General features: G+C 52.5%; 1 protein-coding gene across 2 annotated transcripts in view; it reads left to right on the top strand.

Annotated features, from left to right (window-relative positions):
- FBH1 (F-box DNA helicase 1) overlaps positions 1-6,981 on the top strand; it is a 37,523-nt gene extending 30,542 nt beyond the window's left edge. Inside the window, exons 17-21 of one of the 2 annotated variants that reach the window (XM_036400629.2) lie at positions 1,559-1,756; positions 2,822-2,947; positions 4,469-4,575; positions 5,299-5,439; positions 6,685-6,981. In XM_036400629.2, coding sequence (XP_036256522.1) covers positions 1,559-1,756; positions 2,822-2,947; positions 4,469-4,575; positions 5,299-5,439; positions 6,685-6,786 — 674 coding nt within the window. In that variant the 3' untranslated portion in view covers positions 6,787-6,981. Of the gene's footprint in view, positions 1-1,558; positions 1,757-2,821; positions 2,948-4,468; positions 4,576-5,298; positions 5,440-6,684 lie in introns of those variants that run through there. The other variant, XR_004981799.1, reaches the window with a different exon arrangement.
- The last annotated feature ends 10,676 nt before the right edge of the window (positions 6,982-17,657 follow it).

Below are 17,657 nucleotides of genomic sequence, written 5' to 3'. Positions count from 1 at the left end.
ACATATAATTTCTATATTATATATAATTTTATATTATACATTATATATATTATAATTTACTAATTAACCCTGGTTACTTTTATATTTCCTAATTATTTTTTTAGTTGAAACCTCATTTTTTAATGGTTTTATCACAGGCTGGGCTATTTTGGCTGCTTAATTCCAGAAATCCCAAAATTTGGGAATTTTTGTCAGGCATCTTTTCCCATCTTTCCACAGTGATTCCTTATTTTCAATGTAAGTAAACCCAGAATTTGGGATATTTTCCCCAAAAATTTCCCAAAAAATTCCCAAAAGTTGTTTTTAATTTATTTTCAGTGTTCCCTGGATTGTTTTGGGTGTAAATCTCCATTTTTAAAATTTCCTTTAAAGTATGGAATAAAATTCAGGAAAAAATTCAGGCTTTCTTTTATAGTATAGAATAAAATTCAGGATAAAATTCAGGATTTCTTTTAAAAATGGAGTAAAGTTCAGGATAAAATTCAGGCTTTCCTTTATAGTATGGAATCAAATTCAGGATTTCCTTTAAAACATAAAATTCAGGATTTCCTTTATAAATTCAGGATAAAAATTAAGGATTTCCTGTAAAATATGCGATAAATTTCAGTATTTCCTTTAAAATATGGAATAAAAATCAGTAAAAAATTCATGATAAAATTCAGGATTTCCTTTAAAACTTGGAATAAAATTCAGGATCAAATTCAGGATTTCTTTTCAAATATGGAATAAAGTTCAGGATAAAATTCAGCCTTTCCTTTATAGTATGGAATCAAATTCAGGATTTCCTTTAAAACATTCTTTTAAAACATAAAATTCAGGATTTCCTTTAAAAATTCAGGATAAAAATTCAGGATTTCCTGTAAAATATGTGATAAATTTCAGGATTTCCTTTAAAATATGTAATAAAATTCAGGATCAAATTCAGGATTTCCTTTAAAATATGGAATAAAAATCTGTAAAAAATTCATGATAAAATTCAGGATTTCCTTTAAAATATGGAATAAAAATCAGTAAAAAATTCAGGATAAAATTCAGGATTTCCTTTAAAACATGGAATAAAAATCAGTAAAAAATTCAGGATAAAATTCAGGATTTCCTTTAAAATATGGAATAAAATTCAGGATCAAATTCGGGATTTCCTTTAAAATATGGAATAAAAATCAGTAAAAAATTCATGATAAAATTCAGGATTTCCTTTAAAATATGGAGTAAAATTCAGGGGAAAATTCAGGATAAAAATCATCCCTTTAAAATCTAGGAACAGCAGATGATATCTTTAATGGAGATAACAAAAGATTCCCCAATTTTCCACAAACATCCGATTACATGAATATAATTCCCACTTTTTGGCGAGGTGACCTGCCTGGAAAACTTCTCTGACAGCTGGAAAACAATGGAGACTGATCCAGGATTGAAAAAATCCCGATGAAAGCTAGAAATAGAAATTAAAAAAAAAAATAGAAACGGAAATGAAAAAAAAAACAAACCATGAAATAAATCATAGAAATGAAAATAGGAATGAAAAGCTATGAAATAAATGCCTCCTGCTCCGTGGCAGCAAAGCTGGAGATTGAGGATGCCTTCATCAGGAGGTGGGCGGAGGGCGCGGGGCTGCCGGGGCTGAAGGAATACGCAGCGCACGTGGACGACAGGGAGCTGGAGGTGAAGATCGCCATCGTGGAGAGGTACAGGGACAGGATCCCGGCGCTGGTGAGCAGCATCAGGAGCAGCCACGTGTCCCACGAGGGCCTGGCAGGTCAGTCCACGGCCCAGCAGAAAACTGGGCTGGAGCTCCATCCTGGGAAAAGGCTCAGCAGGTTGGGTTGGGTTTTTTGGGGAGAACGGGGCTGGGATTGGGAGGGTTTGGGGTTGGAATGGTTCTGCTCTGGAGGCAGCTTGGAGAGCTGGGAATGTTCCCCTGGAGAAGGGAGGGATCCAGGGAGAGCTTCCAGCACATTCCAGGCCTGAAGGGGCTCCAGGAGAGCTGCAGAGGGACTGGGGCCAAGGCCTGCAGGGACAGCACCCAGGGAATGGCTCCCAGTGCCAGAGGGCAGCCAGGGATGGGATCTTGGCAATGAGGAATTCCTGGCTGGGCTGGAATTGCCAGAGCAGCTGGGGCTGCCCCTGCATCCCTGCAATGTCCAAGGAAGGATTGGAGCACCCTGGGATAGGGGAGGTGTCCCTGGAATGAGCTTGGAGGGCCCTTCCCACCCAAACTGCTCTGGGATTCTGGGATTTGGGACACTCAGAAGCCATCCCAAGGGATTTTTATGGAAGTTGGGGATGGAAAAGGGAAGGGAGACCCTTCCTGGAGTCCTGAGATTCCCAGTGAAGCCCCCGGATCCCAAAATCCCTTCCTAGAGAGGAGTCGGGGTGGGGATGGATCCAATCCCAGGCTGGGAGAGCTGGGAATGGAGGGAATTCCCTGGAGAGGGAGACTGGGCTGGGATTTTGGGAAGGGATTCCCAGAGCAGCTGGGGCTGCCCCTGATCCCTGCAATGTCCAAGGCCAGGCTGGACATTGGGATAGTGGAATGTGGAGCCCCTGCCCATTTGGGATTCCTGTTGGAATCTGGGGAAAGAAAATTCCTCCAATATTGAGCATTCCTGTTTGGGAATGTGGCTGGAGCTTGGGATGCCAACCAGGAATTTCCCTTGGTACAAATTCCCTTCATCCATCCTGATTCCCCACAGAGAAGCTTGATTTAGCACAGAAGGCTCCTGATTTAGCTCTGGGAGAAGGGGAATGGATGCAGAATGAAATGAAACAAGAATTCCCATTATTGCTGCCAGGATTGACCGTTTTTCCTTGTTTTTCCCAGATGTTCTCATCGGGACCGTGCACCAAGCCAAGGGCCTGGAGTTTGACACCGTTTGTGTCGCTGATGATTTTGTGCAAATCCCTTTTGTCAGTGGGGCCTTCCTGAGGAGAATGAACATTGCTCTTGGTGAGGGACACCAGAAAGGGGGAAAGGAATTGTGGTGAGGGGCTGGAGAGTGGGGATGGAGCTGGGCAGGGTCTGGAGAACCAGGAGGGGCTGAGGGAGCTGGGAAGGGTCTGGAGAACCAGGAGGGGCTGAGGGAGCTGGGGAGGGGCTGAGCCTGGAGCAAAGGAGGCTCAGGGGGCCCTGGTGGCTCTGCACAAGTCCCTGCCAGGAGGGCACAGCCGGGAACAGGGACAGGAGCAGAGGGAACGGCCTCAGGCTGGGCCAGGGCAGCTCAGGGGGGATTTTGGGGAAATTTCTCCATGGAAAAGGGGGTCAGGCACTGGAACTGCCCAGGGCAGGGCTGCAGTCCCCGTTCCTGCAGGGATTTCAGGCCCTGTGGATGTGGCACCTGGGGACATGGGTGACCCTGGCAGTGCTGGGAATGGTTGGACTCCATGTCTTAGAGGCCTTTCCCAACCTGAATAATTCCATGGTTCCCTGATTCCACCATCTTGTCTCCAAACAGAGCAAGCAAAAGAAAGGTCAAGTCTTTATTTTTTTTTTTTTTGTACCTATTTTTAGGGCCCTCCCAGTGATTTTTCCCATTAGAACAACTTCTCCCTCCTTATTGTCCTGCACACCTTTTCCAGCCCTATGGATTCTCCCATTCCATAAATATTCCCACAGCCAAGCTTGGAGTTGTGTAGCAGCAAAGCCCAATCCAGCCTGGGGAAGCCACTGCTGCCCTGAGGCTCCTGTTCTGGAATTTCTCCCTTCCCAGTGAATTCCCAGAGGGAATCCAGGGACTGGGAAGCTCCTCCAGAGCCCAGCCTGGGCTCCAAACAGGAATCTGGGAGTGGCTTCTCCAGCCATGCAGAGGGGAGGGAGAAATGTGGGATGAGGCAGGAGCTGCAAACACAAATTCCTGCTTTCCCAGAGAAACCCCCACTGTCCTTCCAGAGCTGGATCCTGGGATGGTTTTGGCTTGGAAGGGACCTTGGAGCCCATCCAGTTCCATGGGCAGTGACACCTTCCATTGTCCCAGGGTGCTCCAAGCCTCATCCTGGTTGAAGCATTCTTTTCCAGCCTCAGTAATTTGGGAATTCTGTGTTCGTACCCCCATGAGAATGCCCAGAGCATCCAGGTTATCCAGGGAATGAGCCCCTGGAGAAGAGGGAACAGCCTCAGCCTGGGCCAGGGCAGGTTTGGATTGGATTTTTGGGAATTTCTCCATGGAAAGGAGCCCCCAGCCATCCCAAATCCCTCCAGGATTTGTTTTCCTCCTCCTCCTGTCAGGACAAGCAGGAGTGGGAATGTCCCAGGTCTCCTCCCAGCTTTCCATGGAGACAGAGCCTGAAATCCTGAGCAGGAAGAAAATCAGGATCAGATTCCCACCCCAAGCACATCCAGCAGCACAAAATGCCAGAGATCCATCCCAAATGGAATCCTGGAATGGTTGGGCTGGGAAGGAGAAGCATTGGAAGGAGCAGAGAGCTGCTCCCCCCTGTTCCCTACACCCATGGATTGTCTCCTCCCTCCTAGACAGGACCCCTGAGGACGAGTGGAACCTGCTCTACGTGGCCGTGACCAGAGCCAAGAAGTGCCTGCTGCTGTCCAAATCCCTGGAAAACCTTCTGTCTCTGGCTGGAGTGAGTGAAACCTTCCAGGACCAGGGAATCCTGCTGTGGGGTGACTTCAGGCACCAAAGGATTGTCCTGGGATTCATTCCCTGGGCTGCTCCTTGTGCTGGCATGCACCAGAGTAGCAGGAATCACTTTTATTCCTGCATTTTGCTGCTCCATCAGAGGTTCCAGCAGGAAGACACGGGATTGCAGTGGGCTTTTTCCAGAGTTCTTGCATTTGGATGTTGTTTTCCACAGATCCTGGGTTTTTGTCTCCATGGAAGTGTGGAGGTTCCCTTTTCCCTGCCTGAAGGAACTTCCAGCCCTTTCCTTCATTCCCCCTTTCCTTCATTCCCCCTTTCCTTCATTCCCCCCTTCCTTCATTCCCCCCTTCCTTCATTCCCCCTTTCCTTCATTCCCCCTTTCCTTCATTCCCCCTTTCCTTCATTCCCCCTTTCCTTCATTCCCCCTTTCCTTCATTCCCCCTTTCCTTCATTCCCCCTTTCCTTCATTCCCCCTTTCCTTCATTCCCCCTTTCCTTCATTCCCCCCTTCCTTCATTCCCTTCCTTTCCTTCCTGCCATCGCCTTCTGCTGGAGCTTTTTCACCACCAGGAATTGGGGGTTTTGTTCCTTCTTTAAATCCCATCATGTTCCAAGTCTCTTCCTTAGGGGCTAAAGAAATTATGGAGCAACGTTCAGCTTCCCTCAGCTGCCTCTGAGGTTGAAATTCCCTTTTTTCCGTTTCCCAGGAGCGTTTCCTCCGGGTGGAGCTGCTGAGTGAGGCTGGCAAGGACAAGGATGGGGCTCCTGTTGCTTGTTGTGTGCCAGGATGTACAAATTCCCTGGAAGTCACCTCTGGGCTGGTGGTGAAGAAGCTCCCGTTGACTCACGTACGTCCCTTCCCTGGGATTTGGGATTTGGGAGCCTTCCCGAGCCATTCCAGTCCCTGTTCTGAGCAGGGATCTCAGCTCCCCATCCACTTCCTTGTGCTCACAACCAGGAGTGAATTCCAAGGGCAATTCCAGGTCGTGTTGCACTTCCCACAAATCCACTCCATCCCAAAGATCCCATCTGAGACCTCAGGTGGGTCCAAGTGTGGGTTTTGCTGTGTCAGATCCCACGTGTGCCCCTTGGAGCCCATGGAATCTCCAGGTGGGGCTGGCCCAGCAGCCCTGGCCCAGGGACAATCCAACCTTTGGGGCCAGGCCTGGCTTTGGGCCCAGCTGGATCCTGCCCAGAGGGGCTGGGAAGGCCGAGCTCCGCAGGGAGCACGAGGTCACTCTGGGAGCTCCATGGCCAGGACAGGGGCCAGGACAGGAGGGAGCAGCCTCAGGCTGGCCAGGGCAGCTTCAGGGGGGACCCTGGGGACAATTCCCCATGGAAAGGGTTTCCAGTCATGGCACTGGGCTGCCCAAGGCAGGGCTGGAGCTCCCATTCCTGGAGGGGTTCCAGAGCCCTGTGCATGTGGCACTTGGGGACAGGGCTGTCTGATGCCTCAGGTTTGGCTTTTCTATTTGTCCCATTCTGAGCTGCTTTGGTGTGCAGTTCTGAGCTCCATATTATGGGATGGTGAGCTCTGTGCACAGAGCAGGGAGACAAAACAATTCCTGCTCCAGCTGGGCACCAAGGACAAATGGCCCAAATCTCAGCCCCAAAAGCACAAACCCCGTGGGCTGGAGAGAGAAAAACAAGCAGGGTGGGACTGCAGGGGCTGAGGCTGGAATGGGACAATGAACTGCAAGATGCAAATGGAGCAGAACTGATCCCAGGGAGAGACCCCGGGAGCGCTGGTGCATTTTGGGGCCATTTTGGTTCATCTTGGGTGCAGCCCTGGCTGGGCTCTGGTGCTGCCCAAGGTGCATCCATGGAGGAGATCCTTGGAATGAATCCCTGCTTTATTCTGGAGCTCTGCCCAGCCTCTGCTCTAGCTCAGCCTGCACAGGGCATCAGTTCACCTTGAATAGCTGGACTCAGTATCCTTACAGATCTTTTCCAACCATTCCACGATTCTGTGTGGGATTTCCTTGCTTTGGGCACAGCATGGCTCCCTTCCTGGGATTGTGGCAGAGCTGGGAAGCCAAGGTTGTGTTCCTGCAGCTTCCTCTTCCCTGAAATCTCCTCTTTTCCTCCCACAGAGCGACAGCAGCCAGGATCCAGGGGGATTCCTCTGCCAGGCTTGCACCTGGCTGTTCTTCAGCTCCCTGACTCCACTCACCTCTTACCCAACGATCCAGTAGGGGCCCATCCAGCTCTAACAAAGCCCTCCAGCTTCCCAGAGCTATCCTGGATGTGGGACAGATCCTCTTGGCACATTCCAGCTCCAAAATCAAGTGGAAATTGGAGCAGGATTTCAGCCCAGCTCCAGAATCAAGTGGATGCTGGACAGGATTTCAGCCCAGCTCCAAATTCCAGGTGGATGTTGGAGCAAGATTTCAGCCCAGCTCCAAAATCAGGTGGAAGCTGGACAGGATTTCAGCCCAGCTCCAAATTCCAGGTGGATGTTGGAGCAAGATTTCAGCCCAGCTCCAGATTCCAGGTGGATTTTTGACAGGATTTCAGCCCAGCTCCAGATTCCAGGTGGATTTTTGAGAGGATTTCAGCCCAGCTCCAGATTCCAGGTGGATTTTTGACAGGATTTCAGCCCAGCTCCACATTCCAGGTGGATTTTTGAGAGGATTTCAGCCCAGCTCCCAATTCAGGCAGATGTTGGAGCAGGATGGTCCCAGCTCCAGAGGGACTTGCAGGCTCCCTGGGGATGATGTGATGCCTTTCCTCCAGCCCTGCCTCATCCTCCAGGAGGTGGGAATGGGATATCCAGAGGAATCTGCACTTTAGGAATGGATCAGACAGAGCAGGGTTCATTCTGGAACATTCCTTCTCTTCCCCCTGTCGCCAGTGTCCAAACCTCCTTAATATCCCATCATTCCTGGAAATCCCTCTGACCCACTGGAAAAAGAGGAAACTCAACACTGGAAAGTATCCAAAGTTAATTTCTTTAAAATGAACTATTCCTGCCCAGCCCTGGGAGGAAATCATAAATCTCTCCCAGTTCATTCATTTTCCATCCTTGCAGCCAAGGGGTTTCCCTGCATTCTTTCCCTTCTCCCTGCAGCCAACCAGGAAGGAAGAAATGAGGCAGCAGCAGAAAAATTCCTTTGGATTGGTTCCAGCCAAACTCAGGGACAAAGTGGAGAGCGGTTTCCAATCCTAAAATTAAATGTGTAGCCAAGAAAAGCCTCAACACTTCCTTTGTGTCTCTTGCCTGCCCTTAAATAGCCTTTATTTCCCAGGAATGCTCAGGTGGATCACACTCTGTGCCTTGTGCCACAACTCCAGAGCCTGTGCCCCAGGCAATGGAAACTGAAAGTGGTTTCAGGAATCTGTCCTGGAGCCGTGGGCTGTGCCTGCTGCAGGAATCTCAGACATCCTGCTTTGCTCCCTCTCCTTTCGCTTTCAAAGCTGCCTCCAGGAATGCATTCCCAAACCCTTGGATGTGGATGGAAGCACAAAGCCTGGAGCAGTGGATCAGGCACCTGCAGTGCTCCCTCCCAGCCTCTCCTTGTGCCCAGTGCCTGGCACACATCCTGGATCAAAGGCACCAACAGGACAAGAGCAGCCAGGAAAAGCCGTGGAATTTCAGCTGTTGGATCCCTGCAGCTTCCCAAGCTTTTTGAGACCTGGCAGCTCCAGAGGATGGGATTGAACCCTTCATTTCCATGGAATGTCCTTGGTGCTGTGGGCATGGATTCACCCCAACCCAGTCCTTCCCATCCAGTTAAGAAACCACTGCTGGGTTATTTTTTATATAAAATATATTTATTTATACATAAAAATAAAGAGCTGCCTTTTCCATAGTGTAAGGAAACAAGTGGATAAAACCTGGATAAGGAAACAAGTGGATAAAACCTGCTGATGGATAAAGGGAAAACCCACAAAGGAAAATATTCCTAAATGGTGTAATTTGGTCCTTGATGGTGTCTGTAGAGAGTCTGCTCCAGCCTGGATTCCCCCTGAGCCGCTGGGGATCGGGATCAGGGCTGGGATCAGGGCTGGGAGTGCTTCCAAAGGATCCCTGAGCTCTCTGTGGGGTGGGATGGTCCCAGCACCTCTGGCTCTGGCTCAGTGGCTGCAAGAGAGCAGGAAAGGGATGAGGATGTGGGGAAATGCTTGGCTGGGTCTCTCCAAGTCTTATTCCTGGGATTTGGGGAAAAAGGCAGGAGCAGGATGAGGATGTGGGGAAATGCTTGGCTGGGCCCCTCTCCATCCATTTTCTTGATTTGGGGACAAAGCTGGGAAAGGGATTGGGGAGCTGGAAACAGAGGGCAGGACAAAGCCAGGGCTGCACAAAAGATGAACCAAAATGGTCCCAAAATCTTTCACTTTTCTTGATTTGGGGACAAAGCTGAGGATGTGGGGAAATGCTTGGCTGGGTCCCTCTCCATCCATTTCTGGGATCTGGGGACAAAGCTGGGCAAGGGATGGGACAGGTGTCCAGCCAATCCAACTCTATCCATGCTCCTGGACAGGGAATGGGAATTACCTGGGCCAGGGCAACTCAGCTTCATCCCAAACCCCATCCCAACATCCCAACCCTCTCCCTGCCCACCACCAGCATCCCCAGGGCAAATTCCCCCAACTGCCAGCTCCCAGTGCGGGACAGCCACCCACCTTTGGGATCATCCATGGGAATCATCCGTGTTCAGGCCGGGAAGAGCAGCCTGGCTGCTCCGTGTGCTCTGCCACCCCTGGGGGAAGCATCCAGAATTCCAGAATTCCATCCTCTGGCATCCCTCGGCATGCTGGGTGCGCCCAGTGTCCCCAGGGTGGGTGCTCAGCCCGTGGGGACAATGACAGGAGGCGCCACCTCCTCATTCCCAGAGGGAATTCCCTCCATGGGAATGTCTGTCTCTGTCACCACGTAGCCCTGCCTGGTGCATCTGTGGGGGGACGAGGAGCATCAGTGGCATTCCAAGGCTTTTCTTTGGAAAGCACAGAAGCCTTGGAACACTCATTCCTGGGGTTTGGCACTTACTTCCTCCTCCTCCTCCTCCTCCTCCAGCAGCAGATGGCCGCAATTCCGATGGCCAGCAGCACCAGGAGTCCTGTGGGATGGACACTCGGGGTGAGGAGCATCTCCCAAACCCATGGCTGAGGAATTCCACCAAAACAGCTCCAGGAGGAGCCAACACCACTCCAGGCACCATCACAAGATCCCTCCCCACCCCTGGAGGGAGGGAATTGGGAATTCTTCTTTCCAGGAAGAAATTTGGGTGCTGAATCCTTCCCCCGCTCAGTGGCATTCCCATTGGCCATGGAATAAAGCTCCCACAGCCCCCAGAAGGGATTTTAAGCTTAAAAAAATTGAAATAAGCCCCTGTTTCCCAAAGAAGTTTTTGTGGTTTTTTTTCCCAGCTTACCAACAGAAGAGGCCACGGACTGGATGGAAACTGGAAAAGAGGAGAGAAAAGGAAATTTTGAGCTGCAAAAGGTAGGAAAGGGGTGGATGCTGGGGAGGAGCCTCACTAGAAAGGAGGTTGGAGAGAAGGAAAATTCTATTGGAAAAGCAAGAGAGCCTTTGTGGATGAAACAAGGCCCAGGGGAGGTTGGTGTTCCCTTGGGCATCAGCCCAACCTGCGGCATACTCCGTGGGTGGGACGGGCAGCGGGGTTGTGCCCTCTCCCAGCGTGGATGTGTCCAGTGTTGGCACCATCTCCGGTGGCCTGGATCCATCTGGTGCTGGTGGCACAGGTGACTGGCTGGGAGCTGGAGAAGGGCTGGAATTTGGGCTGGCACTGGTGGTTCCTGCTGGGAAAACAGTGGGAAATGTTTCAATTCCCAAAATCAAAAGGCGGCACCGTTATTCCCGTGCCCTCATCCAGCAGGCACAGAACGCTGGGATTTCACCCCATGGGGTGCATCTGATCCCAGCACGGGAACGTTGTGGTTCCCACACCCTGGAGCTGTGGCTTTGCCATGGCCATGGCAGCTCCAAACCCAATCCCAATCCTGTTCCTCACCCCTCTGGGTCGTGCTCGCCGCGCCGGGGGTTTCCCTGGAAAGAGCCGGATCTCCTTTGGGAAAACACAACAGGGAGACACCATCAGCTGGGAAATGAACTCTGCAAGTGGTTTGGTAAGTTGTAAAGTCAAAATTATTATATCCAACATTGAGGTCTGGGGGAAATTCCACAAATTCCAAAAAATGGGTATTCGTTGTCAAATTTTAACAATTTTTATATTTTAGCAAAACAAGGAATTAATGCTCACTGCCTTGAAGTCATTAATTACTATTCTGTCTTCTACTGATTAATAATTTGTCCCTTTTTAATTATCCTAATTAATCCCTATTTTCAGCCTTTTAATTATGTTTTCCCACACTGGGCACCTCTGGTTTATGCAAAGTCTCTTTGCGGTTTATAAATTCCGTGTTCCTCCTGGTGTTCCATCCTCACCAATAAATTCCTCTCCCAGGTTTTACCTTCCTCCCCAGGTCTGTGAGCACTGAAGGATGCAAGGCCCTAAACTTTTGTTTTCCCAAGCCGTTATCCATTAGGAATTCCATTAGGAATTCCACGGATTAAATTCCTCTCCATAATTTCCCCATTTCTGATTCTTTTGGAAACAGAACTTGGCTGGTGCTCGCGTTTCTTCCCATCCTGCTGTTTGGAGGTGTCCCAGCTCCCCCTGCGGGCTTACGGATGCACTGGAGGGTGGGGTCGGTCCAGCGGGGCTGGGAGCCGTTCCAGAGGATGCACTGGATGAGGCTGGAGGTCCCAGCTTTCCGTTTGTACCCGGGCTTGCAGGAGTAGCGCAGGCGGGAGTTCAGCTCCGTGCGATTCCCGGCGTCGATGTGAGCGTTGGCCACGGCCTTGGGGGGGCTGCAGTGCACTGGGATGGGGGAAAAACAGCTGGAATCACAACAGGGAGATCAGACAACCTCTGGCTGTGCTGGGGAGTTCCCCACTCCTCATCCCTGCAAGTGCCCAAGGCTGGGCTGGACGGGGCTTGGAGCAGCAGCCTGGGATAGAGGAAGGTGTCCCTGCCTGTGGTACAACGTGGAATGAGGTGATCCCTAAATTCCCTCCCAACCCAAACCTTTCCATCATGCTATAAAATCCTGCACAGGGGTGAATATAGGGATTTATCCGTCCTGCAAAAGTAAAGGGACCCTGTGCCTGACACAGGGGATGGAGAAAGGGAAAATATTCCCAGCATTTTTGGGATCACTTGTAGCAGCTGCTCCAGAGGCTGGAGAAAGGGAAAACTCCACTTCTGGCATGTTTGTGGTCACTTGGAGCAGCTCCTCCAGCCAGCAAGGAAGTTTTATGGAATTCCATCCCCTTGCAGTGACTGTCCCAGGCCAGCAGCCCCAGCTGCCTCCAGCTGCTGAATTCCAGCTGTGGTCACTGCCCCCGTCCTTCTCCACTCATGTCACAGCTGGACATGAGAAATTCCAGCTGCTGGTGAGTCCTCCAGCCACTGCCCGGGAGTTTTTCCCCTCTGGAAGGTGGCAGCTGAAATCCAAGTATCCCAGACAGAGGGACAACAGTGGACTTGGAGTTGTGGCTTTGCTTTTCCCCAAACGAGCTCCTGCTTCCCCTTCAGCCTCAGGATGAGCTCGGTTCCGTACCAGAGTGATGAAATTTCCCATCTTTTCTGGTGCAAGGGGCAAAATTTCCTGGTTGTTCCAAAGCTGTGCCAGCACCTGGATCCCTGTGGTGGTGTGGGAACAACTTATCCATGATCCTGGCTGCTGGAAGCTCCCTGATCCCAGTGGGAGCCAGCATGGAGAGACAGAGAGATGTACAATGGGAACAAGACAAAATGCAGCTGGGACGGAGCCATGGATGGCTGGGGTGGGATGGATGACCTGGGGGGAGTGGTGGATATCTGGGATGGGATGGATGAGCAGGATGGGGTGGTGGATATCTGGGATGGGATGGATGAGCAGGATGGGGTGGTGGATATCTGGGATGGGATGGATGACCTGGGAGGAGTGGTGGATATCTGGGAGGGGATGCACAGATGGGATGGATCCATGCAGGGCTGGGATGTGAAGTATGGAGCAATGGGAAGTATGGATAGGATGGAGCAGTGGATATCTGGGATGGGAAGTAGGGATAGGATGGAATGATGGGTATCTGGGAAATGGGAATGATGGGTATCTGGGAAATGGGAATGATGGGTGTCTGGCATGGGAAGGAGGGATAGGATGGAATGATGGATATCTGGGAAATGGGAATGATGGGTGTCTGGCATGGGAAGGAGGGATAGGATGGAATGATGGGTATCTGGGAAATGGGAATGATGGGTGTCTGGCATGGGAAGGAGGGATAGGATGGAATGATGGATATCTGGGAAATGGGAATGATGGGTGTCTGGCATGGGAAGGAGGGATAGGATGGAACGAGGCATGGCCAGGCTGGATGGATGAATTGATGCCTGCCATGGATGGAACGATGTCCAGCTGGGATGGAGCAGTGTCCAGCCAGGAGGAACACACAGCTGGGCTGGGATCATTATGGAATGGGAATGCCATGGCAGGGAGCACAGGAGCACACAGGGATGGGAACATGCCAGTGACAAGGACAGGAGTGTGATGGCAGCGGGGATGGGAGCAGGATGGGAATAGGAGCACAATGGGGATAGAAACAGTAGGAATGGGAACATGATAGAAACAGAGGGGATGGGAGCAGAATGGGGAACTGGAAACAGGGAGGATGGGAACAGAATGGGGAACTGGAAATCATGGGAATGGGAACAGGATGGGGAACTGGAAACAGTGGGAGTGGGAACAGGATGGGGAACTGGAAATCGTGGGAATGGGAACAGAATGGGGAACTGGAAATCGTGGGAATGGGAGCAGGATGGGGAACTGGAAATCATGAGGATGGGAACAGGATGGGGAACTGGAAAATGTGGGAATGGGAACAGAATGGGGAACTGGAAATCGTGGGAATGGGAGCAGGATGGGGAACTGGAAACAGTGGGGATGGGAGCAGGATGGGGAACTGGAAACAGTGGGGATGGGAGCAGGCTGGGAAGGGAACAGTGGCACAGCAGCAGTGGGGACAGGAACACAACGTGCACCCGCAGCACCCAAAACATCCAGAGATAAAAATCTCCATCCTGAAAACCTCCTGCCCCAATTTGTGGTGCATCCCCAGAACGTGCCGGGGGAATCTGCTCCGTTTCAGTGCCCAGGTGGATCTGGTGCAGTCGTGGCCAGTGTGGCCACAGGACACGAGTGACATGGGGACATGCAGCAGCTCTTGGCCTCCTCTCAGGATGTGGGTGAAATTCCTGGAATCAGCAGTTCTTGGAACTGGGAAATGCCTGCCTGAGGATGTTTCACAACAGTATCACAACTCACCAGACCTGGCACTGTGCCTTGAGTCACTGAAAAACCCTCCCGGTGCCGGCTGCGCCTCCAAAGGGAGCACAGCAGGAAATTCAGTCGGAAACACCAAAAATGTCCAGGAAAATCCGGGATCTGCGAGCTCTGTTTATGCCTTCCAGCTTTTAAACCTCCTCTCCTCATCCCAATCCCTCCAAAGAGGGGTTTTTTTAACAGTTGGTTGGAATCTCCTCTTCTAAAAAATGCCCAAGTTGCTCCCACAAGATCCCAGCAGCACCACTCTCCAGGATCACCATCCCACGTTTCACACCATCCATGGATTTCAGCTTGTTTGATGAGACAAACACATTCCAAGGGGGAAAAGGGGAGGAATCAGCTGGAGATGAAGGATTTACGCTTTAATCCCTCAGGAATGAGTTGGAATTTCCCATGGATGGATCATCCCAGGTGCTCAAAGACTCATCCCAGGCTTGGCCAACCTCCCGAAGGAGCTGCGGTGCCAGGACTGAGCATCCCAGGAAAACACCTCCAGCTGCCTTATTTCCATCTGGATTCCCTGCATCCTGCTGGGATTAAATAGCCAGGTTGAAATGTGCCTGATATCCCTGGGTTTTGCATTTCCATGGATTTTTTCTTCTCTTTTTCTTGTCATTCGCCACCAGTGAGCTCCAACGATGGTGGTTGTGGAGGATGAGCTCATTCTGGCACATTGGGAAGCAGAACAGGGAATACAGCCAGGATGACCCCAGGCATGGAGATGCTGCCATGTGAATCATTCCATGTCCAAATGCAGCCTCCCAGGGATGCACAACCACAGCTGGACACTGGAGAATCCACACCAGGAAAAACTTGGCTGTTCTCCTTCAAAAATGATCAGGAAAAGGTCCGGAGAGGTGGAGGTTTTCTGCTCAAAATTTAAAAGCTGTGAGCAAAAAAAAAAAAAAAGGCGGAGAAAGGAGGAATTTCACAAATCTGGATGCAAGAAAAATCCATGAGAAATGCCAAAATCACAGAAATAGATAAAACTTCCACGTTTCAGCTCAAAAATATTTCCAGTTGAGCAGGAGAGGACAGGATGCCCAGTGGGAACATCGTGGGATGCAACAGCACATCCCAAACTGTCCATCACGTGAACTAGAAGAAATAAATATTGTTCATTTTCTCTAACACCCCCTAAACCCACGGGTTTTGCCCCAAAGAACAATCCTGGTGGCAGCACTGCTGCCTGGAATGCTGTCGGGGTGTCTGGGGTCCGTGCTGAGCGAGGAATTACTTTGGAGGGCTATTTTTAGCTTGTTCCTGAGGCTCAGGGCCCATGTTTTTCCAGTGCATGGCACTCTTCTGGCTTATTTTTGTCACCCAAGACTTTTGCATTCCTGGCCATTTGTGTCGTTCTGTTATAAATAGGGATAAATTCATTTTCCAAAGTTCAGGAGCCCACAGGAACTTGGAGAACAGTGAGCACTGAAGCTGTCCCAAAGCTCTGCATTCCCTTCCAGCCTTATTTCACAGAATCCTTCACAGCTGCCATATGATCAGCAAATTAAGTATTTCCTAATGGTCTTGCTGCTTCCAGGAGCTCCTGGGAAGATGAACCAAGGCATAGCTCCAAGGCCCAAGCTGTGATGAGAATTTTCCCAAAGCTCCAAGAGCAACAGAGCTGGGAAGGGTCTGGAGCCCCAGGAGGGGCTGAGGGAGCTGGGAAGGGTCTGGAGAACCAGGAGGGGCTGAGGGAGCTGGGCAGGGGCTGGAGAGAACCAGGAGGGGCTGAGGGAGCTGGGAAGGGTCTGGAGAACCAGGAGGGGCTGAGGGAGCTGGGAAGGGTCTGGAGAACCAGGAGGGGCTGAGGGAGCTGGGAAGGGTCTGGAGAACCAGGAGGGGCTGAGGGAGCTGGGCAGGGGCTGAGCCTGGAGCAAAGGAGGCTCAGGGGGCCCTGGTGGCTCTGCACAAGTCCCTGCCAGGAGGGCACAGCCGGGGGGGTCGGGCTGTGCTCCAGGGAACAGGGACAGGAGCAGAGGGAACGGCCTCAGGCTGGGCCAGGGCAGCTCAGGGGGGATTTTGGGACAATTCCTCCTGGAAAGGGCGGCAAAGCATTGGGATGAGCTGCCCAGGGCAGGGGTGGAGTCCCCATCCCTGCAGGGATTTAAAACCCTGTGGATGTGGCACTGGGGACAGGGTCAGTGGTGGCCCTGGCACAGCTGGGTTAATTGTTACACTCAGTGACCTTGAAGGTGTCTTTAGCTGTCATGACCCAGTAATTCCAGGGGTTTTGACTTTTGGAGAGGCAGGACAATGATGTGACATTCCAGGCTCAGCAGCCACTGAGGACAACTCCCAGTGCCATGGGAAAGCCAGGGAGTGCAGCCAGGCTGAAATCCCACAGTGATGCAGCTGCCATGGGCCCAGCACACAGATCCTGGAAAGCAGCCCCAGCCTCCCTGGACACTGTCAGGAGGTGCTGTGGGAATGCCAGGAGCAAGGTGAGCACCCAGGGAACACGGGGCTGCAGCCTGGGGGGCACAGGAGGCACCCAGGGACAGGTTTGGGAATGCAGGGAGCAGCGTGGGCACCCCAGAGATGGCATGGACACCCCAGGGAGCAGCGTGGGCACCCCAGAGATGGCATGGACACCCCAGGGAGCAGCATGGGCACCCCAGGGAGCAGCATGGGCACCCCAGAGATGGCATGGGCACCCCAAGGAGCAGCGTGGGCACCCCAGAGATGGCATGGACACCCCAGGGAGCAGCATGGGCACCCCAGGGAGCAGCATGGGCACCCCAGAGATGGCATGGGCACCCCAGGTGTGGCATGGACACCCCAAGGAGCAGCAGGGACACCCGAGGTGTGGCATGGACATCCTGAGGAGCAGCCTGGGCACCTCAAGTGGGGGCTTGGGTACCCCAGGGAGTAGCATGGGCACCCCAAGGATGGCATGGACACCCCAGGGAGCAGCATGGACACCCTGAGGAGCAGCCTGGGCACCTTGAGTGGGGGCTTGGGTACCCCAGGGAGTAGCATGGGCACCCCAGGGATGCCATAGGCACCTCAGGGATGCCATGGACGCCCTGAGGAGCAGCAGGGACACCCCAGGGAGCAGCATGGACACCCTGGGGAGCAGCCTGGGCACCTGGAGTAGGGGCTTGGGTACCCCAGGGAGCAGAGCAACCCCCCAAGGAAGCACAGAAAACACCTCAGGGATGGCACGGCCACCCCAGGGACAGCGTGGCCACCCCAAATGGGAGTTTGGGTACCCCAGGGAATAGCGTGGGTAGCCCGGGCAGGGTAGCGGGCATCCCGGGATTGGCCCCGGCATCCCGGGAGCAGAGCGGGCAGCTCGGGGATTGGCACCGGCATCCGGGAAAGCGGAGCGAGCGCCTTCGGGACCGGAGCAAACACCTTAGGGAGGGCACGGGCAGCCCAGGGAGAGTGTGGGCACCTCCGCGGGAGCTTGGCAGCCCCCGGGAGCGGCGCGATCCCCTCCGGAAGTCGAGCAGGCTCACCTGGAGCGGAGCGGGCACCCCGGGGAGCGCAGCGAGCACCCTCGGGACAGAGTGGGCACCCCGGGGAAGGCGGAGGGTTCCCGGAAAGGGAGTGCGCACCCCGGGGAAGGCGTCGAGCTCCCCGGGAGGGTGTGGACACCCCGGGCAGGGCTCGGAGAAGCCGCTGGCGAGCCGGGAGCCCGGGGCAGCCCCGCTTACCGGTGTCGGCGGCGGCGCGGAGCAGCAGGAGCGCGGCGGTGCCGCAGAGCAGC

Source organism: Molothrus ater, chromosome 5 (genome assembly GCF_012460135.2).
Source record: "Molothrus ater isolate BHLD 08-10-18 breed brown headed cowbird chromosome 5, BPBGC_Mater_1.1, whole genome shotgun sequence".
Classification (NCBI taxonomy): Eukaryota; Metazoa; Chordata; class Aves; order Passeriformes; family Icteridae; genus Molothrus; species Molothrus ater.
Note: the sequence above shows the minus strand (reverse complement) of the source record. Positions and strands in the feature narration are given on the sequence as shown.